The sequence below is a fragment of the Verticillium nonalfalfae genome (assembly GCF_003724135.2).
Source record: "Verticillium nonalfalfae strain VnAa140/NRRL 66861 chromosome Unknown scaffold_4, whole genome shotgun sequence".
Classification (NCBI taxonomy): domain Eukaryota; kingdom Fungi; phylum Ascomycota; class Sordariomycetes; order Glomerellales; family Plectosphaerellaceae; genus Verticillium; species Verticillium nonalfalfae.
This window is the reverse complement of record NW_021167229.1, coordinates 154,483-179,349: the sequence shown is the minus strand read 5'-3', so window position 1 is coordinate 179,349 and position 24,867 is coordinate 154,483. Positions and strand designations below refer to the sequence as shown.

At 57.1% G+C, this 24,867-nt stretch overlaps 9 protein-coding genes across 9 annotated transcripts; 3 read left to right on the top strand and 6 right to left on the bottom strand.

Annotated features, from left to right (window-relative positions):
• Window positions 1–1,490: 1,490 nt before the first annotated feature.
• Window positions 1,491–3,071, top strand: D7B24_005949 (uncharacterized protein; the record flags this gene model as incomplete). Its single annotated transcript, XM_028640092.1, has 9 exons — window positions 1,491–1,538; window positions 1,595–1,771; window positions 1,837–1,899; window positions 1,984–2,015; window positions 2,074–2,108; window positions 2,167–2,215; window positions 2,269–2,335; window positions 2,389–2,536; window positions 2,596–3,071. 9 exons carry the CDS (start codon window positions 1,491–1,493, stop codon window positions 3,069–3,071), a joined length of 1,095 nt encoding a protein of 364 aa, XP_028498956.1.
• Window positions 3,072–3,522: 451 nt separating this feature from the next.
• On the bottom strand, window positions 3,523–5,301 carry D7B24_005948 (uncharacterized protein; the record flags this gene model as incomplete). The annotated part of the gene is made up of 3 exons (XM_028640091.1): window positions 3,523–3,563; window positions 3,644–5,093; window positions 5,158–5,301. 3 exons carry the CDS (start codon window positions 5,299–5,301, stop codon window positions 3,523–3,525), a joined length of 1,635 nt encoding a protein of 544 aa, XP_028498955.1.
• Window positions 5,302–5,797: 496 nt separating this feature from the next.
• D7B24_005947 (uncharacterized protein) lies at window positions 5,798–6,089 on the top strand (the record flags this gene model as incomplete). The annotated part of the gene is made up of 2 exons (XM_028640090.1): window positions 5,798–5,828; window positions 5,884–6,089. The coding sequence occupies 2 exons, from the start codon at window positions 5,798–5,800 to the stop codon at window positions 6,087–6,089; spliced, it is 237 nt and encodes a 78-aa protein (XP_028498954.1).
• Window positions 6,090–6,552: 463 nt separating this feature from the next.
• On the bottom strand, window positions 6,553–7,263 carry D7B24_005946 (uncharacterized protein; the record flags this gene model as incomplete). Its single annotated transcript, XM_028640089.1, has 2 exons — window positions 6,553–7,145; window positions 7,212–7,263. The coding sequence occupies 2 exons, from the start codon at window positions 7,261–7,263 to the stop codon at window positions 6,553–6,555; spliced, it is 645 nt and encodes a 214-aa protein (XP_028498953.1).
• An 827-nt stretch (window positions 7,264–8,090) lies between these two features.
• On the bottom strand, window positions 8,091–10,217 carry D7B24_005945 (uncharacterized protein; the record flags this gene model as incomplete). Its single annotated transcript, XM_028640088.1, has 2 exons — window positions 8,091–9,563; window positions 9,627–10,217. 2 exons carry the CDS (start codon window positions 10,215–10,217, stop codon window positions 8,091–8,093), a joined length of 2,064 nt encoding a protein of 687 aa, XP_028498952.1.
• Window positions 10,218–14,926: 4,709 nt separating this feature from the next.
• D7B24_005944 (uncharacterized protein) lies at window positions 14,927–17,465 on the bottom strand (the record flags this gene model as incomplete). The annotated part of the gene is made up of 6 exons (XM_028640087.1): window positions 14,927–15,017; window positions 15,158–15,218; window positions 15,285–15,444; window positions 15,528–16,586; window positions 16,654–16,885; window positions 16,990–17,465. 6 exons carry the CDS (start codon window positions 17,463–17,465, stop codon window positions 14,927–14,929), a joined length of 2,079 nt encoding a protein of 692 aa, XP_028498951.1.
• Window positions 17,466–18,081: 616 nt separating this feature from the next.
• D7B24_005943 (uncharacterized protein) lies at window positions 18,082–19,259 on the bottom strand (the record flags this gene model as incomplete). Its single annotated transcript, XM_028640086.1, has 4 exons — window positions 18,082–18,437; window positions 18,493–18,658; window positions 18,740–18,919; window positions 19,011–19,259. 4 exons carry the CDS (start codon window positions 19,257–19,259, stop codon window positions 18,082–18,084), a joined length of 951 nt encoding a protein of 316 aa, XP_028498950.1.
• Window positions 19,260–20,646: 1,387 nt separating this feature from the next.
• D7B24_005942 (uncharacterized protein) lies at window positions 20,647–21,827 on the top strand (the record flags this gene model as incomplete). The annotated part of the gene is made up of 4 exons (XM_028640085.1): window positions 20,647–20,701; window positions 20,757–21,311; window positions 21,365–21,715; window positions 21,784–21,827. 4 exons carry the CDS (start codon window positions 20,647–20,649, stop codon window positions 21,825–21,827), a joined length of 1,005 nt encoding a protein of 334 aa, XP_028498949.1.
• A 435-nt stretch (window positions 21,828–22,262) lies between these two features.
• On the bottom strand, window positions 22,263–24,674 carry D7B24_005941 (uncharacterized protein; the record flags this gene model as incomplete). Its single annotated transcript, XM_028640084.1, has 1 exon — window positions 22,263–24,674. The coding sequence occupies one exon, from the start codon at window positions 24,672–24,674 to the stop codon at window positions 22,263–22,265; it is 2,412 nt and encodes an 803-aa protein (XP_028498948.1).
• Between the last annotated feature and the right edge of the window lie 193 nt (window positions 24,675–24,867).

Genomic DNA, 24,867 nt, shown 5'->3' with positions numbered 1-24,867 from the left:
TTGCCCATAACCTAATTTGTTCTCGTCCACGGCGTTCGTTTCTTGGTCTGCCTGCCCTGGCATCACCCAGTGCCTGGCAAACATAGTTCGATCAAACACCCAAGCTAATATGCGTATCCAGGGAGCATGACCAGTCCAAATTGAAGGTCGGGGCGGCGAACCGTCACCCCCGCCAGAGTTGGCACTATCAGCACGCACAAGTCCTTCTAGGGCATCATTTGATCTCGAATCGCGTGGCTCTGAGGCTTTCGCACCATCAAGATTGGTCTTGCTGGGCTCGTCAAGATAAAGACTAGGTTCCGCCCAAGCTTGACTTGCTTGAAATGTGGAGATGCCTAAGGGAAAAAAGTGCTGTACGAGCAAGCAACTGGAACAGCCAGGTGTTGTGTATTATGACGGCCATGTGAATCTGGCTCAAAGATGGGCAGCCGCAAAATAGGAACCGTTTTTACGAATAAGAAAGATTCTCCAGCTTTGGCCAGACATAGCGATTTGACGAGTAATGCATCTCTGCTGAGTACGAATGGTCGGGACAAGCATGACTCCAATGATCAACACGAAGGAGGGGAAGACTCATGTCCTAGGCTATTCAGAAATAACAGCCTGATTGGGCTCAACGACGGATTGAACCGCGCACAGGATAACGCCTGCAGATATTGGACAATATGGGCTGTATTAGGACGCTGAGGGGGGGGGGGGTGGGACAGTGATAGTGTTTGGTTGGTGGGAAGGCAGCGGATTCACATGTCTATTAGCTGGCCTGCATTTTGTGAGATCAGCTGAGCGCAGGTTGAGTCAATGTTCAGCCCATAGAAGCGAACACACAGGTGAGAACTGTACTCTGCGACAAGTCGACAGTGGGGATCCAGACGAATCAGAGATAATGCCAACTGATGCCGATGAATAGCGGTACGTTAGCTTCATCACTTGATGCAGCCATGACCTTGTTCGAACGGTCTCAGGCTGATGAGTGCATCCGCCACTGACTAGGAAAGCGATCGAGGGCGAGGCTTCCAGTCCCCTTCCCGTCTAGCAGCTTCAAAAGAAAATTGAAATGGATACCCCAACGATGGGCCTGCAATTGGCCTCGAATCGTCTGAGGCTTCCACAACTTTCGGCGATTATGCTTCAACCATCGAAGTCGCCGAAATAATGAGGAAGTCGCTGCGCGAGTGCGGTTTCTCCAGCGGAGCCTTGCAAGCTGTCTGGGGGTGACAGACGTCGAGGCGTATGCAATAGGTGGGGCATCAAGGTACGATAAGCTCCACGACGAAACGGCAAGGCTTATCGAACACATGGTTCTCGACTCCGGTGAAGCTCCAGCCTCTAGCACCAGCTAAGCTTCCTTGACACGCGCCGGCTTCGACGTCAATTGCAACCAACACTACAACCGCAATAACTCCCGCTTCGTCACTGCATAGCTTTCTGGTATAGACGTTACCTCTGGCACATCGACAAGTCTGCTCCAAGCCGTGTTCGCTCTAGAAATCATGTCGGCCAACATGGATCGCAGCTTGGACGAGATCCTTGCGGAGAAGGTAGCTTGGCGGCAACCTTGCGCGGCAGTTAGTCAACCCTGCTAACTCAGATATAGAAGAGCGATCAACCTCGCAACCGCCGACGAGGTGGCGGAGGCGGTCACCGCGATGGCGGCCGAGATGGCGGCCGAGATGGTGGCCGGGATGGCGGTCGTGACGGCGGTCGTGATGGAGGTGGCCGGTCCTACAGGCGCGACGAGCGTTACGACTACCCTCGTGACGGTGTCAAAAAGGTGACTATTTCCCAGAGGCGCCGCTCATCAATTGAGGTTTCTCTAGCTAACGGTACATCGAATAGGTTGCCCTCCCTCCCTCCCCCTCTCTTCGAGCGCGACAATACGCGTGGCTCGCGACCATCCCTGTGTAGCCAATCCCTCACTGGTCGCCGAACACAGCCATTGTTGCATGACGAGACCTGGCTAACCGATGTTTCTACGCCGCTCAGTCTTACCGCGACGACTCGCGCCACCTTGACAGGTAAGTTGTACAGCTGTCTTCGCCCCGACACAGATCAATCGCTAACCGCAAACCTTAGCGAATGGGTTCATGACCGTTACGAAGAAGACTACAGTACAACATCCCTGATCACTACCTCTGTCGATTGCCAAGTCCTAACGACGCCTTTCAGACCCCCGACGTTCTGCGCCTCACAACCGCCGAGAGTCTCCAGAACACCCGTACGTCCACCAACGGAGTAAAGTTGACGTCTGGCTGACCACCGGAACTACAGTGACCCTACTTCATCGAAGCTGAAAGTCGAAAACCTCCACTACGAACTCACAACTGAGGAGCTTGAGGTGGGAATACGCAAACAGCTGATGTTTCGCGCATGCGCTAACAAGAAGCGAAGGGCTTGTTCAATAGGATTGGGCCTGTCGTCAGGCTGAATCTTCGCTACGACCGCGCGGGTCGATCTGAGGGCGTTGCATATGTCACTTATGAGCACCCTGACGATGCCCGGCAGGCGATTCGGGAGTTCGATGGTGCCAACGCCAATGGTTCGTCCATGGCTCGCAACTCATTGGCGTAACGACATGGACGACTGACAACTTCACAGGCCAACCGATCCGACTCTCAATTGTGCCCAACGGACGTGACTCGCGCCCCCGTGGCGGACGCAACCCCTTCGACACTGCCGTGATGCCGGGCCGTCCCCTCGCTGACCGCATCTCAGTGCCGTCCGGTCGGTCCCGATCTCTCTCGCCGTCCCGCAACCAGGACCTCGATGACGCTGTTACTAAGGGCATTGATCGCTATGTTCCTGGCAGGCGCTCCCGTAGCCCTATGCCCAGACGACGCGGCGGCGGCGGCGGTGGACGCCGTCCCGGTGCTCGCAGAGAGGAGGGTAGGGACCAGCAGGGAAGCCGCGGTCCCGAACGCACAAGGGGCGGCCGGCCCAAGAAGACGGCAGAGGAGCTCGACGACGAGATGGCGGATTACTTTGGCGGGGGCTCAGCTGGCCCTGCCGAGACTGGCGCTGCTGAGAAGACGGCCGCTCCTGCTGCTGTTGATGATATGGATATGATTGAGTGATGTAACAGAAAGGTTAGGGAATGCCGGGCCGGCTCAGACATCGGAAGTTACGCTATACATGTAGATCGGATGCTCCTCCAGCAAAAACAATCAGAAATCGCGGTATTACGAATGTTGTCACAAAGAACTTGGAGAGAGAGGATGACATGGCGGCTTTCAAGAGGCATTATGTCGATGCTACTACTGATACAGAGAGCTAAGGCTTTCACATTTTGCTTCTTCACTATGTGGGTCGCCAATATTAATTATATCGAGTCCGAGAGAGGAGACTCGTCAATATAATATCCTGGTATAATATCCCGGTAGTCAAGGTCGTGGTTGGTCTTTTAGCTCGCATGTGTGCCTCACACGATTTTGCTCACAGTACGTGCAGATAGACCTGCTTGTCAGTAGTCACCAAGTTCCGCCAAAATATCATTCCATCTACAGCTATCATACAAATGAGCTTTCGCTAGCATAAAAAGCTAGATTTACATTTAGACTCGGTGCGTTCTGAATACCAAGTAAGAAGGCAGCGTTATAAGCATGCCGAACCCCGGATGACGTCTAGTATCAATCGTCCGGCTACCTACCTGTGTGGTCGTCCCCTCCTGGAATAGGCCTCGTTGAGATGTATGACTCGGGGATATTGACCTTCGTTTGTAGTCGCCCCATCTCGCCATTCTGCGGTCCTGCAGCATCCATGTTGTAGACATACATGCACTCTGACGACACCGCACCGAACTTTCCAGGCAAGATGGTCCAAGACACACCACCGAGCCCCACCTTGGGCTTCTCGTGAATATGTTTCGACACACCAAACGCGTCGAGCTCGCCGCATATGTGTTCCGCCAGCGAAAAGTCGGCCTGGCGAGGCTCAGGCAGCTCTCCGACCGCAGTGGTGAAGAACTGGATGGTGGAGCCTGGGGCCACGACGCCAGAGTCGAGAGGTGCGTCCTCGCCATCGCCCCCCTTCTGGCCATGGAAGGAGCGGATGAACGACTCGAGGTCCTCCTCGCCCGTCAGCGAGAATTGCGTCTCGGTGTCGAGCGACAGCAGACCCTGCTTCTTGCCCCAGCCGCCGCCGCCGCTGATGACCTGGAAGATCCGCTGTCCGAGGGCGAGCCCCGGGCCGAATCGGTCCCAGCGCCCGGCCGCCCTGAGTTCGTCCTGGAGGCTCGCGTCTTCGCTGATTTCGTCCACCGACGTCTGGTCCACGCTCTTCACAACGTCTCTTCCGATCTCGGGCGGCGAGACGAGTGCCCAGACGCCCAGCGGGCCCTTGGGGAGGGCGTGCGGCCCGTCAACCCTGCGCCGGCGGCTGAAGAGTTTGGTCACGGCGGCCTCGAGCTCCTGCGACGCTGGCACCGTCTTGCCGTCCATGTCGATCTGGCGGACAATGTTGCCGAGGCCCGAGACGATGGTGCGGGGAGCGGTGATCGGGTTCATGAGAATGCACGGCGTCGTTGCTGCGGCGTCGGAGCCCGTGCAGACGACCTCGCGGCTCGAGCCCGTGACCATGTCTGACATGGCCAAGGATGAACCTGGGCCCTCTCTGCGCCAGCGACTGGCGAGGAGCGTAAACGGCCGGCTGTTTTGGAAGATGGTGTTGGCGAGAGGCAGTGTGATAGTCGTTGCGTTGCCGCCCACGTTGGCATCGGCCTTGTTGACGCGGAAGGTCAATGCCGCCTTTTCGGGCTGGCCCTTCACCGGCGCGGGCGATGCATTGACTTGACTCCAGAGGCCGGGCAGAAGGTGATCGAGCGGTCCGGAAATGATGGAGAAACCGTGACGAGCTGGCAGGAGAGGGTACTCCGGCCAAAGGCCATCGACAGCGGCGGTAAGGACATTGATCTCCGCCGCATCTCCATCGGCCTTGGCAGATTTGGATGAGAACGACTCGAGGAGATTGGCCATGAAGGTCTTATCAGTCAGCCATGAGGCGTGGTTGCGCGACGCGAGTATCACAACGGCGTTTTGCCCTTTCGTACGGCGAAGGTCGGATGAGTCGGCTTCTTGAGCGAGCTTTTCGACGAGGTCATGCTGTTTGTGTGAGCACGTCGTAGGAAGCATGTGTGGAGAAGGCCAGCCAGTGAGCATCTCATACCTTGTTCCCGGCACCGTAAACTGTGAACCTACTCAGAGGTGACGGGTTGAATGCACCGGCGCGATTCGTCGTAGAGAGGCGGGCGGCATCAGACAACCCCGCAGACGAGGCTCTCTCGGCCAACCGCTTCAGCCAGGACGACATTGTCTATTGGGATGGGGAATACAAAAGTAGAGGCGGGGAATCTTGAAAAAGGGTGGTAGCCCCTTAGGGGGAAAATATCAGGGAAGAGAATGAGGGACCGCACGCCATCCGTTGGGCCATGAATTAGACTCCAGATGAGGGATTCTTCTCGTCCAATTTCCAATCTCTCAAACTGAAAGAACTCGCCAGTCGCGCTCTCGATAACGCATAGTCCGTCCAGTTAATGAAGCCAGTCCCGGTGTCACAGAACACGCGTGTCGCGAAATGAAATCCGAAATGTGGCTGAAGCTGTGGTGGAGTCGTGACGTCGACGAGAGCGTGGCTGGTGCACCCCCTCCGATACAGGTTCATAGTGAGGCTCGACATCGTCATCGTGTACACCTACGCTGCCTAACGAACTTCGAACACAATTCGGATATCCGGATCTACGAAGAGTTCTGAAAAGAAGTCCACTCGTACCCCAAAGTCATATCGCCTGCCAGAAATCCACCTAATCATGGCTACAAACAGTGGACGACCAAACAACAGTGAGTGAAGCAAGCCAGCCTCGCTGAAGAACACGACAAAAGTAACTTCGACCAGTCGGCGCGCCTGAGGGCCTAGAAATCAAGCAGCAATCACCTCCACCGCTGTCGAAAGAAGTCAAGGCCGACATTACGGACAGCATGCCGTCTTCATCAGTGCACGCTTCCGGGCAGGATGCCGGGGCCGCGAGCAACGCACCGGCATCAGTAGAGGCGCCACCACAAGGCAAGAATGAACGTCCTCCGGCAGGGGAGGCTTCGTAATGCCGAGTAACACCATGCGAACGCCCCAGTCTCATGTCCTGAGCGTCAGGTTTAGGAGCCATGCTGGTCTGGAAGAGGCAGACAGTGTAGCCTGATATTTGCACAAGAACACACCATGTACATGCTAAACTTCTTGTTCAAAAGTACAATTGTCGGATCGTGATTCATGAGGATACGTGATATCAAATGCGCCACAACCAACCCCTTGACTCGGTGCACAGTCGGGGACACCGACTGAGCAGGAAAGCCTTGATGCCCCGTAGCCCCGCAGACATGACCTGAACGTACCCTATCTTCTCAGTCCGCCACCGCCGTCATTCCGTCCTCGCCCCAGCCCGATGCACAATACCAGGCGCCGACTGCCTGAACCCAGAAAACCCGCCAGCCAAACCGCCACGTAATGAGAGGCGCGAAACAGGGAAACTGACCTGACCGAGCCCCCGAGAATCCCAAAGCAAACCCATTACTGCTTCTTCTTGTTCGCAGCGCCGCCCTTGCCAGCGGCGGCGGCGGCGGCGGCCTCCTTGTCCTTCTTGTCGAGGGCCTCAATCTCCTCGCGCTCCTTGCGCTCCGCGTACGCCTGTCCGACCTGCAGCACGAGGACGCCGACGAGGACGAGGGCGAGGATGGTGTTGCTCGCGGACAGGACCTTGAGGCTGTCCTCCTTTCCGAGGACGAGGCCGTCACCCTCGCCGGCGTTGCCGTTGGCCTTGGCTTCCCAGTCGGGGTCGTCCCAGATGCCCTCGCCGACGGCGCGCAGGCCGCGCACAATGTTGGTGAGGTAGACGCCGACGCCGATGAAGTAGAGGACGAGGGAGGCGCCGTCGAAGAGCACGTTGGCCTCGCTGGCCTTGAAGAGCTTGACGAAGAAGCCGATGAAGCCGACGAGGATGATGCTCGTCAGTAGGCGGCCGATGAGCGGGGGCGCGGCGTAGATGAAGCGCAGGTGCGTCTCAAGCTGCGCGTAGTAGGCTTCGGGGACCGGGGCCGAAGTCCAGAGGAGGGGGTAGTCGTAGGGGAACGAGGCGAAGAGAATGCCGAGGAAGAAGCAGACGGCTGGTGGCGAGGAGCAAAATCAGTACGAGGGCCCAAACATCGCAAGGGTCGCCCGGAAACACGTACAACCGACGATCAAGAAGGTCCCGAAAGGGCTGGATGGTTTGGAGCCGGCCATGATAGCTGGGAGACGGGCGCGAGAAGGTGAGGAAAATGTGTGTCGCAATGGGTAGTTGACGCTCTCTAGGTGACACGTATCTGTGGAGAGGAAATGATCAATGGGAGGATCCAGCAAGAGAGAGGGTCAGGAATTTTCGTGACCTACCTAGCTAGATAAGTAGGCTGTTGGCAGTCATGGGTCGAGCTGGGAGACGGACGGGCTGGTGGTCCACGGCGCGCGCTGTCGTGCTGTCGTTTGCGGCTCCCTCCCTGTCGTAGGGGCCGAGTCGTGCCCTGCCTGTCTCAATCTCCTCCATCTGTCAGCACGCGCATCCAGGGCTCTGAAGCCAGGTAGGTGCCTAGGTGCAGCCCGGCGGGCCCGGGGCACTGCGTTTAGGCGAATAGGCGCATGCGTTGAACCCAGAAACGCTAAGCTTATCAGGAAGGTGCGCTTGGCATTTGGCGTCTCGACTCTCTTCGACGCCGTCCTGAATGCACCACACCGCGGCGATTGCACATGTCGTGACAAACGTGTTCATCCATGTCATAGTTGCACAAGTAAATATAGGGTATACTGTGTTCCATTTGGACAAAGAAACCTGCAGCTTGCGCAGTACAGCTCTGAAGCCAAGATCACTCTCGCAATGCTAAATCATGCTATCAAAATCACTAGATGCGTCCCGCCAGCTCGTGCTGATGATCATATATCGTACAATCCTCTTGTCGGCACGCCGCTCCATCTGCGCCTTCACCATCTCGCAACCCATTGCGCCAGCTGGTCGCGAGCCTGAAAATTATACCAAACATTCCAGTAGCTTGAAAATCATGTCCAATGAATTGGCTCGTTTAAATGACGGCCTTGGGATGAGGCTTGCCCATCGTCAACTGGCTTAGGGACAGCGTCCTGGCAGCCTTCTTGCGCTGGCCGTCTTCATCGTCCTCGTCCCCATCTCCGTCGCGCAGCTCTTCCCCAAACGCACCGTACCCGTGAGACTGCTCCTCACGAGGCGTGGCATATGTTTCCGAGTAGTCGTCCTCGTCAACGCCCGCCAGACCCCCCGTTGCAATCCCCGAGTCTTCGGGCATCAATGGTTGATTCTTGTGTCCGTTTCCATACTCGTATTCCGGAGTTTGCTGATCAAATGCTGAAACATCACCAAAGGATCTCGCCGTCGGAGGAGGCTCGCCGTGCATTGAGGCCCACCGCTGCTTTGGCGTGGAAGCCGCGACAGCCTCGAGTCTTTGTGCCAACATGCGCACTTGAGCTTCCAGTGAGTGGCGTGACGCCCTCTCGGCTTCCAACAGCCTCAGCAGGGTGGAATAGTGCTCCGTAGTCAGCGGCCCACTCACGCCTTGGGAAATGGTGGGAAGGCTGACGGCACCGCGTATTGTCGAATCCGAAGTAGGCCTGTTTGCTACGGAAGGGGCACTGAGCTGTGTCGCACTGTCGTTGTCTCGCACACCTTCGAGGAACGAAGCACGCGAGTCCCGCGAGCACATCGAGCCATGTCGTGAGGATGACTGCATGCCTTGGACGGCCGTAGTGGTCGATCGATTAGGCGTCGGTAAGGAGGATGGTGGCCTGTGGAACTGATCTGGCTGTATCCTGGTTCCAGGGGCCGAATTGCAGAGCTGGGTTATGATCTTTTCAGCCCGTCGCATCTTTGCCTCGAGAGTATCGATCCTCGTTTCAAGGCTAGCTGCAGCCGTAATTTTCATGCCAGCCATGGCATTCAGGTGTGGCATGTTGCCAAAGTTGAATGGTTCAAGGGGAGTCTTGGGCGGGGCATCTTGTGTTGCGGCCCCGGCTGTGCCCGTCTCGTCGTTGTCATGGTCCGGTGCGTTGGATGACGTTGGCGACATAAATGCCGGATCATAACTTTCCCGCCAATAACGGATCTCATCACTCCTCCGCCGGACATCTGCACGGTCATCTTGGGGACCTGCAATGCCGCTCAGACTTCTAGACCGGCGCTTGCCCACGACATCGCTGGTGATGGCTCGGCCGATTTCTTCGGGATCTTCGTCCATGGGGAACAGCCGGCTCCCCCTAGCGTGCGTACTTGCTGGCCGCGGCGATAACCCACCAATTTCACCATCCCGTGGCCCGAACAGCTGTCCTGTAGCGGTTGCCGCCCGCCTCCTTCCGGAGAGGGTGGCATCGGCGTGCATAGAATTACGAGCACTCTCGATAGCTGAAAAGTCGTTCGGCCCAACCGAGTGTGATCGGAGAGCTCTGTCATATTCAGTAATGGGCAGTGAGGCAGCTCGCTTCGCATCTGTCTCTTTCTTCGGTTCACGAGCAAGAGCAGATGGGTCCTATGTGGCACGATTAGCAAGATTCTTACTCTTCGTGGCTAGCCAGCGATGCTGGTAACTTACACTGCGGTGCTGAGATGGACTGTCATAGGTCGAGGCACGCTCCGGCGGCGCTGAGAGGCTGGTCGTCTTCTTTTTTCGCCCAAAGAGCTTGCTGAATGCGCCACGCAGTGTTGACTTTTTCCTCTGCGGCTTATCCTTGCTGTTGTTCGTGTTTTCAGTTGCTTCGCTGACAACTGAGTGTCTTAAGGTGCTCGGTGGATTGGTTCTTCGTTGTGATTGTGGAGACCCTCTTGGTATTTGGTGCGCATGTGCTGATCCCGTTCCTGAACCCGAAGCGGAACCCGTCACAGATCCTGATCCTGAAGGCGCCATTACCGAGTCGGTATTTCTGGTCGGCACAGCGTCGGGCTGCGTAAACGGCGGGCTCGTCTGGTGGCCTGCTTCCGTTTGCAACTGCCTCTCCCGGTCCTCAGCGCTCAATGGGGTGGCAATGCCGGTGCCTGGGTTGCGCATGGGAAATTCGTCGTCTGTGGGGGTTGGTATGGGAATGGGGCCAGAGATCTTGCCCCGGATGGATTGACCGGTCTTTGGGCGTGAGGCAGCCTGACCTCCGGCAACGGCTGGTTGGGGTTTGAATATGCTCACTTTCATGGCGTCGATTGGACGACCGGGAGGCAAGCTGGAACTACTGGCGTACAGGTTGTAGGACAGCCCGGGTCGTGGCTCCGAAGATGGATGACGTTGGTATATGAGTGACGACTACCTCAGCCAAGAGAGCATATTGGGTTGATATTAGAAATTAGGCAGCTTGAAGCGGCGGCAATGCTGATAGATGAAGTCGGCGAGTTGCTGCCTCACTGGGGAAAGGCGCCAAGAATTATCGGCGCCGTCGCTGTTCGCGTTGGGCACTCTCGTTGAGTGTGGACTGCCAGGCCGTGATCTATGCGTCGTCGGCCCAAGTCATGGCGCATATGACCAGCAATGCAACACGTCAGGAAGACGCAAGGAAGAGGGGGGGAGGCAGAGAGTGGAGGTGAGAGTAAAGAGCGAGAGAGAGCGAGAGAGCAGAGACGAAGAAGTCCAGAAAGGTAACAAGCACAGGCGCCCACGATGTGCGAGGGTGGCCCTGATCAATCAAGATCGAGAAGCAAGCCCGCAGGCGGCTGAGGAGAGAGGTGTGGGTAAGATGGAGGATAGAGGGCCGAGGTGGTAGCTGCGGGAGTGTCGAGGGAAGATCCCAGCTGCCAGTGCGTCATGTATCAGAATGGCGCCAACGGTGCAGGTCTGCGACAGGCTGGCCGAGCTGACGTCTGATGCAGTGCATGCACACCGGGTGATAGGCCAGATTTGGGGAGTGGGTTGATGACCGTAGGTACGAAGGAGGAGAGGACGAGTTGGCGGAGACAAGGGACGACAGACGAAGAGGAAAATAAATGAAATGAAATGAAATGAAAAAGGAGCGGAGAGAGTTCGAGGACGAGAGAATAAAGAGACAGCGAGAGGGAGAGATGTGCGGCCACGGGACAAAGAATGAAGAAAATGAAGGGACGTCCGGGTCGGATTGCGGGTCGCTGGTCAGGGTCAGTCAGATCGATGAGACCAGGTCGGCTCGTGTGTTTGTGCTGGGGAGGATGGTGATGAGCAGAACCAGACAAAAGAAGGAAGCAGGCACAGCGCTGGTATGAAACACGGCCTTATGCAGCATGAAAGGCCAGGGAAGGACTGGTACGACTGGACAGAGCTATGGAGATGAAGCTCGGGACCTTGGACCACGCGTGGATCGAAGAGGGGAACTCGCTGGCGCCAATGGTTTTCTATTAAATGCCCATTGTCGATGTCTAGCATAAAGCCATTGACGCACCCCCCCCCCTACGATCCCGCCTTGGGCAAGGCGTCGAGCTACTCGACAGCTATCGGCGCATGCCATTCCCCCCGTCACGTTGCGGCATGGGACGGCATGGGATGGGTGGATAGGATAGTCCTGTACCTGTCCATGCCCGTCCATTGGATCTGGAGACGCCTGGGATTTGCGGTGGTGTGGTCGGATGACGACGAGGGAGCAGCGAGTCGACGCGAGACAAGAACCCTGGATGAAGGGGGGGGTGAGGGATTGCCTTGGTCGGCATGCTGTGGTTTCAACGACACCCCACTGTCTGTCTTTCTGGGGTGCCTGTGAGAAGAGACAGACAGAGCGGCGTCAGGGCGAGATGCTCTCGGGAGTTTGACACGACATGGAGTCTGGCCGCCATCTCGAGAGAGTGATTATCATGGCACCACGAGACACAAACTGTACAATGCAGACATTCTACATGAAGTGATGCCTACCTGGGGTTAAGGCACCTGACTTGGTACTTGGTAGCAGCGAAGGGGGAGCCAGTAGTCCAGAAAAGAGCTGGACGTTGACAAGGTTCCTTCCTTGGAAACATTGAATCTCTCCGGAGCTCTTCCTCTCGGAGCGCCACAGAGGCCCGTGTCAGGTGGGAGAGGTGTCTCCCGGGGTTCTGCACCCCAAGGTCATTCCCCTGGAAGGCACCCGGGGGGAGGAAGCCACGGCCATGGGGAGGGCAGGGAACACCGGGGAGGGTGCGCCACCAGCATCCGAAAGTGGAGAAGGGGTCACAGGGGTCTTTCCTTTCCCCTTCCTCTCCCCTTCCTCAAGCGGACCTGCCGCAATCGTGTCTGTCAACCGAAATGGCACAGTCCGGACGAGCCCGAGAGAGCTACCATGTGCACAACTCCCCGTCGATGCAGACAGGAGCCATCAACGCCATGGACCTCTCACTAACGCAGACATCGCCCACCGGATCAATGGTCTACACGGAACACGCCGCTTGTGGCTGGCGTGGCATTTTGGCTGAGCTGAGCCGAGCCGAGCTGAGCAGTTGACAGCAATGAGCAAAAGCATAGGACTCGCCTTGCTAGCACCATCCACATATGGCCACTCTTCCGATGCTGGCCCTTCTAGCGTACTGCTAGTGGGGGTGGTTCCTTGAGCGAGCTGCCCGCGAGCCACCTGAACGAACTTTAGATCTTTGCCTCTCATAGATACCAGGTTCCCAAACACGCAAAGGCCCAGAAGATGGAGCTGAAGATCCGGCACGGTTTGACATGGGATACATGGTACACGCGTGCCATATACGATTGATGGGACGACCGCGCTCAGAGCGTCAGGGGCAGACTCGCCAATATTTGGAACCCTCGCCCTCGCCAAAAGAGCTCTTTGTCAACTGTACAAGTACGAACGACTCCGCAAACCACTTTGGCTCTGGCTCTGCAGCCGAGCCAAGACTGGCAACCAACCCCCCAGACCATGACCCCGTGGCCCTCTCCCGATGCAACCTGATGGCCGGATTTGCGTGCTGATCGACCATTCACCATAGCAATTCGGTCTCCCTTTTCTGTGGCTGCCACCCGTAGGTGGCTATATCGAGTTAATCCCAAGGCTCATCTATCCTCCAACCCTGCTTCCCCCCCCCCTTGACAGACCTGGCGATGTTACATGGTGACCTCGTCAAACCCCGAATCCATCCGCCGACCAGGTGGTCAAAGCCCTCAGCCCCGGCCGCCTCGTTGTTCGTCCAGAACCGATGGCGGTGCGTTGGCCCTTCAATGTCCTGTCTCGACAGCCGATGGCCGGTGGCTCAATGGACGTGTTCCTCAACAGAACCTCTGTGTCCTCTGCCATGGCGAAGGGAAAGCTAACCCCTGGAGCTCAAAAGTAACAAGTCAGCCAGAGACACATCGTATTGTCAAGATAGCATCCTTGCCGGATGCTAGCCATACTACCTAGTTGACAAGCAGCAAAGCATTGATGGACCTCGCAACCCCCCAGCCTGTGGCGCGTGGGTCGCTCGGTAGGCGCCACCGCTCTGCATATACGCTGGCCTTGCAATGCGTCAACACGATTACACCTGTCGTTGCTTTACTAGGTACCTTACCCAGACTGGCGTTATTTGCGTACAAAGCCCACCACCACAACGCTGATCAATGCATTGGTTCAGAGCTGCTGCGGCTCCTGTTCGGCTCGCCACTAGACATCCCTGATGGACCAGTTCAACTGGTCTGTGTTGGCCGCATCGTGCATGTCTCAGACATCCGATGCACGCCGTCGCACGTTCCCGCTTCGATTAGTTGAACCACGGTGCTGCGGCAGCAAATAGCAGATGCTGTCAAACCTGGTGGTAGGCCAAATCACAACACGTTGACGTCGTCAAAGAGTTCCAACATCATGTGCTGAACCAACAGGGACTCGTCTCGATGACACCCAAACACATGGAGCCACGGCTCCTTGCAACAGGGCGGTTTGATCTGCCTAGGGTGATGAGGAGGGAGCATCATATCGTGAGGGGTGGCATGATAAGATCGCCTTGACCCGTGAAGGGCCAACATTTGGTAGGCCCAGAGGGCCCGGTCGAGGGCATGCCAACTGAGCATGAATGGAACTGAAGCTTCGTAGATTATGAATGGAGCTTGAAGCGGCCAATCAATCTCACGGACGGCGAGTCTGACAGCACCACCACCCCAATACAGCGCCGTCTCTACTAGCTTTGCTTCCTGATTATGCACTATCAAGGGGGCTGCTCACATCTTGGGACGCATAGAGAAGTCGAGGGGGCAGTGCAGAAAAGCATGATAGACAACAGACCGCCTTTCGCGTCGGTCCAAAGCTATCCGCCGAGCTTGTTCCTAGGTTCGAAAGCGCCAAGGTACACGGGCCCGGCGTCAAACTTGCTCAAACGCCTCGCAGCACATGCGACTCGGAGGGAGAATTTGACACCCGCCATTGTGAGCACGCAACGACCACTCCATCCCTCAGGTCCAACAACGACGACATGCAAGTTCAGGTCGTCGGGCAAAATATGATTCGGCAGGAGGTAAGCTGCGGGCCCAGCCACGAGGACAGAGGTCACAGAGCAAGGGTGGCACAGGCTTATGTTACCTGAAACATCCAGGCCAGGGGTCGTGTACCACAGCTGGGATCAGTTTCTAAGCGATAACTTCGTGACGGCCGTCTCGACACTCACATCGGCACGGCGCCAACGTTATCAAAAGGCTTCCTCCCAGACTCCGGGAACCGGCGGGCTAGCTCGCTTGAATGATGTGCCCGTAAAATCTACGAGTGTCATGCATGATGCGCGAACTGGTGGCTCCCGAACCAACATGTTCAAGTGGCATAAAAAGCTCATCTCAATCCATGAGATCCTCTGGAGCGAGTGAGCTCGGGGACGAAATGCTACGGGTCGACCGGTCGTTGCGATCTCCTAGATCGTCTCAACATCATCCCGCGGGCCGTAGCGCGAACCAGACCATTGGCGTATCAGCTGCGCCTCGTCCGTCCCAATAGTCGGGCGGACAAGGGATCAGGCCTCCTGGAGCACTGAGACGTCTGGATACCTCAGATCGGCATTCTCTTCCAGGAACTCTATCCACCTCCTCAAAAACGCGCTTCCTCTGTAATTAAGAGTCAGCTCACCTTTTCCCTCACGTGTCAATTTCGCAGGCTGTCTCAGGAGATCTGTGCCACGTCTCGGCAGGTACTCGCCCGCGCAGCTAAGCATGCAAGCTGGAAGACTATGTCGTTGCAATCTCACCTTTTGACTGTTTCTGAATCGCCAACAACGGTCAAAGAACGTTTCGGTCGCGTCATGGCCACTGATAGTCGTCAATCTCACGTGTCCATGAATAGCGTCAGTCTTGAGATTTTGCAGACGGACATACCGTTTAGTCTTCGTTTCTCTGCAAGGAAGCCCACCTCACCCTCTCCGTTACTTCGGACGAGACTGACAATGACAGCCTCCTTCTCACGGCCTTGGAAGCCGTCTACAGAGCCCAACTCGATGCCTGGGAGCTCTTCTTTTAATGGCGCCAGCAGCGCGAGCTTGGTTTGTCTATTGTCAGCACCATCAAGCAAACTCTTTTGTGACATGGCTGGGAGGGCACTCATTCGCAAGCACTTCTCACCTGGGCATTGTAAGGCGTGACAACCGCGATGTCCTCGGGTTTGATTCCCGCTTCGACCAGCTGGCGTGCATGCTGCCTCACAACTGCTGCCTCCATTTCGTTGCTTTTGCTCTCGCCGTTAAGACTGAATTTGGCCTTCTTCGCTGCATCGTCGCTGTCTTCTTCACTTTTCTCGGGGAAGTCTCCGCCCTGCGTATCAATAAAGACAAGAGGCTCGTTTGTATCTTCCGTGTCCTGTACCTCATACGGCATGTCTTTGAGGAGGCGCGTCGCAACTGATTCAGCAGCCACCAACCTTCCTTCGTAGAGCTCATCGGAGGGAAACCGCATGATAGCCTCGTGCATGCGATACTGCGTTGTAAGCATCCTCTTGATTGATGGCCCATGCAGAGACAGAAGTCTGTCAAAGAGGGTCGTCTCAAGCGTCATGCCTTTGACCGTCGGCACCTCTTCCTCGTCTTGCTTCTTCGCCATGCTGGTCTTGGAGTTCAGTGACTTGATCGTCGGCGGCAACTGCAGGTGATCGCCCGCGCACACAACCTTGTTCGCCCTCAGCAGCGGTACCCAGCACTGTGCTTCGAGGGCCTGGCTCGCCTCGTCAATGATAACGACGTCGAACTTTTCGTCCCGCAGCTGGAAGCCGCCGGCCCCGTGCAGAGTCGCTAAAACGACCTTGCTGCCTCCTACCAGCTCGCGCAAGCATCCGCGCTCGCGCTCGCGGTACTCTTTTCGCAGATCCTTGAGGTCCGCATAGATGGCGCGGCGATCGCGGCCGGTGCGAGCCTTCTTCAGGGAGGCCTGCTTGGCATCCATCTCGGCACGGACGTCCTGAACAATGGCCCCGGCTGAGGAGGTGTGAGTCAGGACATCGAGAGAGTGAGCAAGAACGGAGGGGAGGAGACGGGCTGGGTGGCCGAGGCGGACGATGGGGATCTTATGGGGGGCGAGGCGCTCGACAATGTTGTCGACGGAGATGTTGGAGGGGCCGCAGACGAGGATGCGCTGGTCGCGGCGGACAAACTGAAGGATGAGCTCGATGAGGGTGTGAGTTTTGCCAGTCTGACTGCTTGTTAGTATGAAGGCGCAGCATCATGGTGGATGCTGTCTCCTCGGAGTGAATACTCACACCCGGAGGGCCGTGGATGAGTGCCACCTCCCGCGACGCGAGGGCAAAGCGGATGGCGTCCTTTTGTGAATCGTTGAGAGATGGATCGACCCATTCGAGCTTGCCGAAATCCCCGTCTGCCGCGAGGTCCACTGGTATGGGAGACGGGCTGGACAATCCGAAGAGCACGCGCATGAAACTCGAGTACTCGGCCTCGGGCATCTTTTGCAGCTTCTCCATGGTTTGGTTCATCCTGGTAGTCAGTCAGCATCGCATGGTAGACCAGACTCGGATTACGGTTCTGTTTCCCCCCCTCTCTCTCATATGACTAGCCGAAATGAAGACTGCATAACTCACCGTTTGTACGTGACCTCATCCGCCAGCTTGACAATCCAAAGCCGGCCACTCCAGTCCCCCCCCTCTTCCTCCCCCTCAAGCGCAACAGTGACGCACTCCCTCCGCACCCTCGCCACGACGGCCCTGCCGCCCTTGGCCTCGAGCTCCCTGAGCTCCCTCTTCTTGGCCGCGCCGGCCGGCTGCTCGGCGACGAGAACAATGTCCCCGGGCCGCAGGCCGTGCTCGGGGAGATCCTGCGTCTTGGCGGTGGCCGGGTCGGGGGCGAGCTCGAGAAGGGTGCGGCCTCCGGGGCCGGTGCGGCGGGCCTGCGGCAGGAGGGAGGTCAGGGCGAGGCCGGCGCGCTGCAGGGTCGCGGGCGCGTGGGAGGCGAGCAGCGTCGAGGTCTGAGCCAGGTCGGCGGCGAGCTCGTTGGAGAGGAGGGCGAGCTGGGTGGAGGCAAAGAGGGGGATGGATGGCGGTTCTCCTTTGGGCGCCATGATGGATGACGTGGTGTACTGGGCTGGCGGCACCGTTTTGGTATGTATATGTGTGTGCTGTGTTGAGAAGCTTGATGATGGGCTTGCTGTGGAGGGGCTTGGCGGGGTCGATGTATCGCGGGGTCGGATGCCCGAGCCGGCGTGCGCTGGGCCAGCGGGTTGGAATCTTAGTAGACGTTGTTGGTGGAAAAGACGCTGCTCGTATTTCCACTGACGTCACGTCGCAACAAGCACTGAGCACGTCCGTTGAGATATTGTAGGGCCTGTGATTTGGTTGCGGGTGAGGTCCAGATGGAGCTGTGATGATTTGGTCCACCTGTTCATGCTCAGTCCCGCTCCACTAATGTCTGCAGAGCAACAAGGTTCAACGCAGATACATCCACAACAGCCAAGCATCTCTTCCATTCGCATTGAAGCTAACAGGGCGTACTGCGAAAAGAATTCATTCTTGATACCTTTGCTCCTTGGCCAAAGACGACTATTGACTCCCCGCGAAACACATCCGCTCAGGGCCACCCAAACCAGATACTCAACACTCTAAATCAAGACGCTCCATCATCGGACTGCTCACACAATTACATAGCAACAGATACACCTTGATATCCTGATTAGACAGCTACGCCGGCGACCGCGGATGCACTACGATGACGACAATCAAACTCGCAATCATGACGGCAAACGCTACAAAGGCGACAGCGATAATGGTTCCACGACTGGCGGGGAACTTGCCCGCAATGATCCATCGCTGCGCGTGGAAGTAGCGGTGATAGCCCAGGAAAAGGATCACGATGCTGATACCGAGGAACGTGGCGCCGAGGGGCTTACCCAGGCGCCGCAGCGTCACCGAAGCAGCATCCTCCTTGTCACCCGAGCTGTTGGGCAGAGATGTGTTGAGACGGAAGAGTTGCGTGACGGCGATGCCAATCGAGGCGAAGGCAAGTGAGGTACGCAGCCAGGCGAGAAAGGTGCGCTCTGTCGGCTCACGTTAGACGCCTGAGACACCTGCTGAGTGGGGGTGTGAACATACCTAGAGCTAGGTGATCGCGAGCCACGCTGCCCTTGTTCTCGAGCTCAATGCTCTGAAAGTGGGAGAAGAGCCCACCGTGCCATGATGATTTCTTTTCCGACGTCCGCGCTCTCCTCGCCGATGTACTGCTCACTTCGGGGGTGTCGGCGGTGGCGGCGTCCGCGTCCTGGTCAGGCCTGCCGTCTGGGGCAGAGAGGTCTATCCTGGAGGAGGCCGTGGATCGTCTGGTGCTCGGAGCCTTTCTCACCCGCGGTCCCTGCACGGGCGTGGCGGTCATGGGGCTGATGGACTGATAGTTCCGATCGGCGCCGCGTGTGAAGATGCCAGTACGCTCGTCGGCGCTGCTCTGTCCCTCATCTTCGCGGTCGGACTCGAGGATCCTGCGCTGCTCTGGGCTCGACATTGTCTCGCTGCGATTTCGTGCGTCCTGGCGTGGGGGATAGCGTCAGCGGGGGCACGTGCGGGAGAGGAGGAGGAGGGAGAGAGAGAGAGCAAGACAGTGGCAAGGGGGGCCGTACCTCTAGTATGTTGCTGATGCGGTCGTTCGCATTGGCGCTCGGGCGATGGACCGGCGGCTGAGGGTGAGAAGACGTGTGCTGGATGGCGTCGAGATTGTCCTGGTCGAAGGAGACAGTCCGGCTTATCCTGCTCGCCGAAGTCGAAGGGCGACGAGAGGGAATACTGGGCGAGGGTGGAGCGACAGCTGCGGCGTCTGGGCCTGCCGCTGTGGCAGCGGAGGCGGCAGTATCGTGGCGTTCAGAAGCCATGGCATCAGCGAGCGAAAGCGAGTACAATTTTGTGTTTCTCCGCCGGTACTCTGGTACCGGTTGGCGGACTTGCTGGGTTGTTGGGTTGGTGCTGAATCACATCCGCGCTGTGGTGGGCAGTCGTGCGACAGGGGGGGTCTGACGTGATGAAGCCGTCGCGCGAGCTTAAATGTCGGCAGCTGCAGGCGCTGCTTGTCAGGTCGTGGGGGGTAAACGATCCCTAGAAGACAGCTTGTGCCTCGACTCGAAATCGTCGTGATGTCGTGCTATCGCTGGGCTTGTCGTTCGTAGTGAAAGTTGAGCAGACGAGAAACAATCCAAGCTTGACTCGAAAACGTTGCCATGTGATGCTCATCAGCTGCCGTCCCATGTCGTAGGCTCGTGCCAGGACCCTGGCCCACCTCACTATGAGCGGGAGGGTCTGCCAGGGTCACAGGGCGCACCACTGTCGACTGGAGCGTTCATTCGCCCGGTCGATGGGACCGATGGGACCGATGGGACCGATGGGACCTGACGGTGCTTTTGGAGGGTGTCGTCGCATCGCGTGGGTGTTCTGGGAATATGAGTAAGGTGCAGTCATGTAGCAAGCTGCATCGCTTGTCAGATTGGCGAAGGTGATCTTCTGGGGAGACTTGGCTCTGGGGAGACACGGCGAAGCTCCCGTATTTGTTGCGTAACATTTGCTCGTTATGACGTTGGCCTTTGATCTTGTCCCACCCGCGGCAGGCACGCACGGTCGAGTTGGGAGCACGCGAGGGGTCAGTAAGACCAATTTCGCTGGGCCGTGCTTGCTGTGCTTGCTGTGCTTGTGTACGATCAAGGGCAGTTGCATGTGGGGCCCAGCACGCCCATCGCTCCTTCTACCCTCCACCCAGGCGACGATTTACCAGGCAGGAAGACGGAAGACTTGGGGAAAACTACCTGTCTGACCAAAGAAGGAAACCATAACCCTACCCCACGACGAAGGTACTGTTCGGTATCTTCCGCGGCTGGTCGACAGCATCACACCACCACGCACACGCCTTACAGCAGTCTGTGGGGAGCCAAGATAGGATCTACTACCATCCATCTCCGACCTTGTGAACACGGGAACCGACCGGGATCCTAGATCAATCACATGTATGTCCAGATCGCGGGGTCAGCATAGATCTTGCTCAAGCCAGAACTTCACCTCTCCCCGGCAGACCAATGTCTGCCATCAAGGTCCACCGTGTCCCAGGCAATTGGGCCAATCAGTTTTGACTCTGTGTGAGGCTTGGAGAGAGTCGATGTCTTCTACCGCGCTCCGGCGAATATGTGCCTCGTCAGAAGCTGATACAACTCTCTTCACTCGCAGATACTCGCTCCTGTGCCGCCTCGCCTGCCGTGTCCTTTGGCATACTTGCTCATGGCAAATCGTATCAATGGCCGTCCCGTCGGGCCTATTGGCTTTGGCATGATTGGTATGCCATGGCTCTCGCGTTCTCGGTCCCCAGTACATTGATATAGATCCCTTAGGCTTGACCATGCGCCCTACCCCCCTTTCCGATGATCAGGCCTTTGGTGTTCTTGATGCTGCCATTGATGCCGGCGCGAACTACTGGAACGGCGGCGACTTTTACGGCCCCCCTGACAACAACTCTCTCGCACTTCTGAGCCGCTTCTTTGAGAAGCGTCCCGAAGCCGCAGGCAAAGTTGTCTTGAACATCAAGTCGGGCATTGCCGTTCTTCCAGCCTTCACACCCACCGGCTCGCCCGATGAAGTCGCCACCAGCATCGACAAGTGTCTGCAGCAGCTTGGTCCCAGGGGCACCATTGATGAGTTTGAGATTGCCAGGGTCGACGCTGACGTCCCCTACGAGAACTCTCTGCGCCCCATCGTCGAGGCCGCGGCGAAGGGCCGTATCGGTGGTGTCAGCGTGTCCGAGGTCTCCGCCAGCACCATCCGGAGAGCCGCCAAGGTGACCAAAATTTCCAGCGTCGAGATTGAGCTATCGCTGTGGGAGACTGATGCCCTGACCAATGGCATCACCGACGTCTGTGCCGAGTTTGACATCCCCATCGTCGCATACTGTGAGTGGAACCCCTGATATTTTTGGATTCAGTCTTTTAATCCGTGCGTGCAGCTCCGCTTGGCCGGGGTCTCCTCACCGGCGCCATCAGGTCTCCGGCCGATATCCCCGATGGCGACTTCCGAAAGGTCCTGCCCCGGTATCAGCCCGGCAACTTCGAGGTCAACCTCAAGCTCGCCGACAAGGTCACTGAGTTTGCAGCACGCAAGCGCTGCACCGCAGCTCAGGTTGCCATCGCTTGGCTCCTGGCTATCGCGCGTCGCCCAGGAATGCCAACGATCATCCCCATCCCGGGCTCTTCGTCGCCGGAGCGCGTGCGCGAGAACTGTGCAGCAGCAGCTGTCGAGCTGAGTGAGGCTGACATGGCTGAGATTGAGGATATCCTGGCACAGTTTCAGCCAGCGGGTGACCGATACCACGAACATGGAATGCACTTGTTAGATAGAGAATAGGGAGGGGCTGCAAACCACAAGATGACATCTTGAGCTATCCTCGAGCCAATCTGCGCGCCATGTGACCAGATGGCAGGACATCAAAGAGCCCATGATAGCCCTGGTAAATGTACCAATGTTGAAGTTCTGAGTGGCCAAGTGGGAAAAAAAGTTCCCCCCGGTCCCTCCAGGCGCTTTCAGAAGCCAAGGCTCGAACGTGCGCCCCCCTGATCTGTGAGTTTTGAATAAGGGTGCTTCTCATAGGGGTATTTGGAAGGCAGGGTCCTGCCAACGCGTTACGACAACCCACTGCACCACCAGAACGCGTCCGTTCTGGTGGGAGCTGGTCTGGGGCGGGCAAATTGGAGCCTATAGAGCATCAGGCACGCGTGGTGGGATGCAACGGGATATGGAGGAAGGTGCGCGAGGGAGATCAAAGGGGCCACGAAGTGGTTGGAAGGCACGCGAAAGCACAGTGGTTGGTTTGAGGGCCATGCTTCTATCTTGGTTGTCTACCTAGCTCAGCCTCGGAACAATACCACTGCCGCGAGCTTTTCACCGGCCGAGGACCAGAGAGAGTGACAGGGGATTACGGCAGATGCAGTGGCCCCTTCTTTTCTGGCCCCTGATGCTGACACGGCGACGCCACATATGGAGGTGTCGATGTAGATGAGACATGGTTCTCTGGCAGAGCGTCCTGAGAGAGATGTTGAATATGCACGCTTGGCCTCCTGGAGGACATCAACGGGACTGATCTCGATACCACCCCGGGACTCGATCGACACGGTGCTGCGAACTAACACACCTGCTACAACGAGATGTGATGTACGGGACGTGAAAGGTCGTCCTTCGCATGGTTCTTCCATGTGACTGGCGTGTTCGACCGAAGACGAGGGAACGCCGGCGAGACCGAGGTGAGCGTGCCATTCCACACCTGACTGACGTGGAAGTTCTTCGACCTCCGCCGCGAAGAATGGCGGAATGAAAGGTTTGTCGTCGTCATCATCTTCGAGGGACACTTTCATGACGTCTGAATCCGGAAGAGTCGAAACGTTGTCGCCAGTGGCATCGCCGAATGTCATGAATGCAGGGTTATATTTGCGGTCCCATGGGTCAGGTCCAGTTTCCTCCTCTCCATCCGTAGCGTAAAAATGGGCTGCTCGCCACGCTTGGGCGGCAAGACGGGCTTTGGTCCGCATGCCACCCATGTCATGCGTGCGTGGGAAGTAAGCAACAGCACTGGACCAGAGCTGAACATGTTGGTCGGCTGCGATGCGCCAAAGGTGTTGAAGGGACATGGTGATTTGAGCCGAGATGTCGGCTTCGACAGGGAGGGCCATCAAGGCAGGCCAGAGAGGGATCTGACCAGCAATAAAGATAGACCTTGTCGTGGCGAGGTCTGGGGAGGACGAGGCGAGCCCGACTAGGGGCACGTCGATAGCTTGGCTATAGGGGCCAATATTTGCCGGCGCCCAGTAAGATCTTGACTGGACATGAAGCCCCTTTCTGTCGCGGAGACCAAGAGAGGGCTGTATGGACAGATGGATGACAATGTTGCAATCATCAGGGAGGAGGTCGCCGGAAGAGATGGTGATCCGTGAAGGGGGGTTTGGGTGACTGAATAATGCCCCATAAATGCCATTGATGGCAGGGAAATCGGACATGCGGCGGAGAACGATGATGGTATTGGTGATGGCAGTGGTGGGCAGCGATGACTTGGTGAGGAGAGTCTTGATCTTGTCGACCACGTCTTGCGTCTCAGCCTCGATGGTAGACTGAGGACTTAACCCTTCCGAGTGTACAGTCCAAGAAATCTCGGACGACAATGCCGGCAAGTCGCTCAGCCGAAGAGTTTTGCCCTGTCGCTGGCTGGGTTTCGACTCGTTCGACACTGACCTCGCTGTCTCTGAGATAGATTCTGAGACGTAGTCGAACCTGGGATCGAAAAGTCCTGGCACGCGAACCGCCCCATCAGAATCCTCTTGTGGCCTGTCCTTCTCGCCGATGTAGGCTCCTCGGCAGCTGAGCCAGGACGTACCCCCTCCCTCCCTCACAAGCTTTCGAGCTTGGTCTGGCACGATGATTCGCTTTTGGAACAAAGTGGTTGGCCCATCGACGACCAGAGTTTCAAACTCGCCTCCCTCACCAAGAACTGAGCCTTCGGAGACACCGAATTTTCTCAGGCCTCGTTTGACCTTCGACACCCCGGCCGCACAGCTTACCCTCTCCCACAAAAAGTCTTCATCCAGACCTGCACTAGCAACTTTGATGATTCGCGCGTCAAGGCCGGCCACTTCCATGTCCAACAGCAACTGGGCGTCATCCGAAGGAAGGCCGCTTAGTGCTGGAGGTAGCACCGGGTACTTCCACAGATAGGCGACTGGGGTGAGGCCGAGCCGCAAGGCGACAGATTCCACGCGGGTACGCTGGTAAGTTGACAGTATTGCTCCGGCGCAGAGCGCATTGGCTTCAGGATGCCGGTCGATTATGGTGCGTAGAAGAGGTACCATACTCTCCGTTTCGTCGTCGGTAGCCCGACAGGCATCATAGTCGCGACCCTCGTACTTAGCTCCACCGACTATAGGCTGACAGTAGAGAGGAAGCCCTGTGGCTTTGGCGTACAGAGGAATGATCTGGTGGCCTACAGTCTGATACATGAAACTGTTAAGGTCCTCGTCGTCGGTAGCAGAGTCTTGATCGTCATGGCTGATGTCAACTGCACCCTGGCTTCCCGATAGCAGCGTGTCAGGTTTGACGATGCGAGTGCCGTTGGATGAGACCTCATGCTCCGATGGGGCTTGGTCGTCTACAGACGGCTGCAGGTTCGCCAGAGCGATGATTTTGTGTCCGTTTGCGATGCAGTGCAAGGCTGAGAAGAAGCTGTCTTTCCCCCCCGATATGAGAGCAATGACGTTCAGTTGTTCGGATGCCATGCTAGCAATGTTGCGCCCTTGATCTAGTTTCAGTCGATCGTTTCATCAATTTCTTCTAGAGCGAAACAGGGGTTCGAGTGCGGCTTTCCGTCAGATTACGACTTTCCCGCAGGCCGAGGAGCACAGAAAACCCGATGACCATGGTACCTAGGTAAGGAAGGTTAGGTAGGTTCCTCGCCCTGGTTTGGTGGAG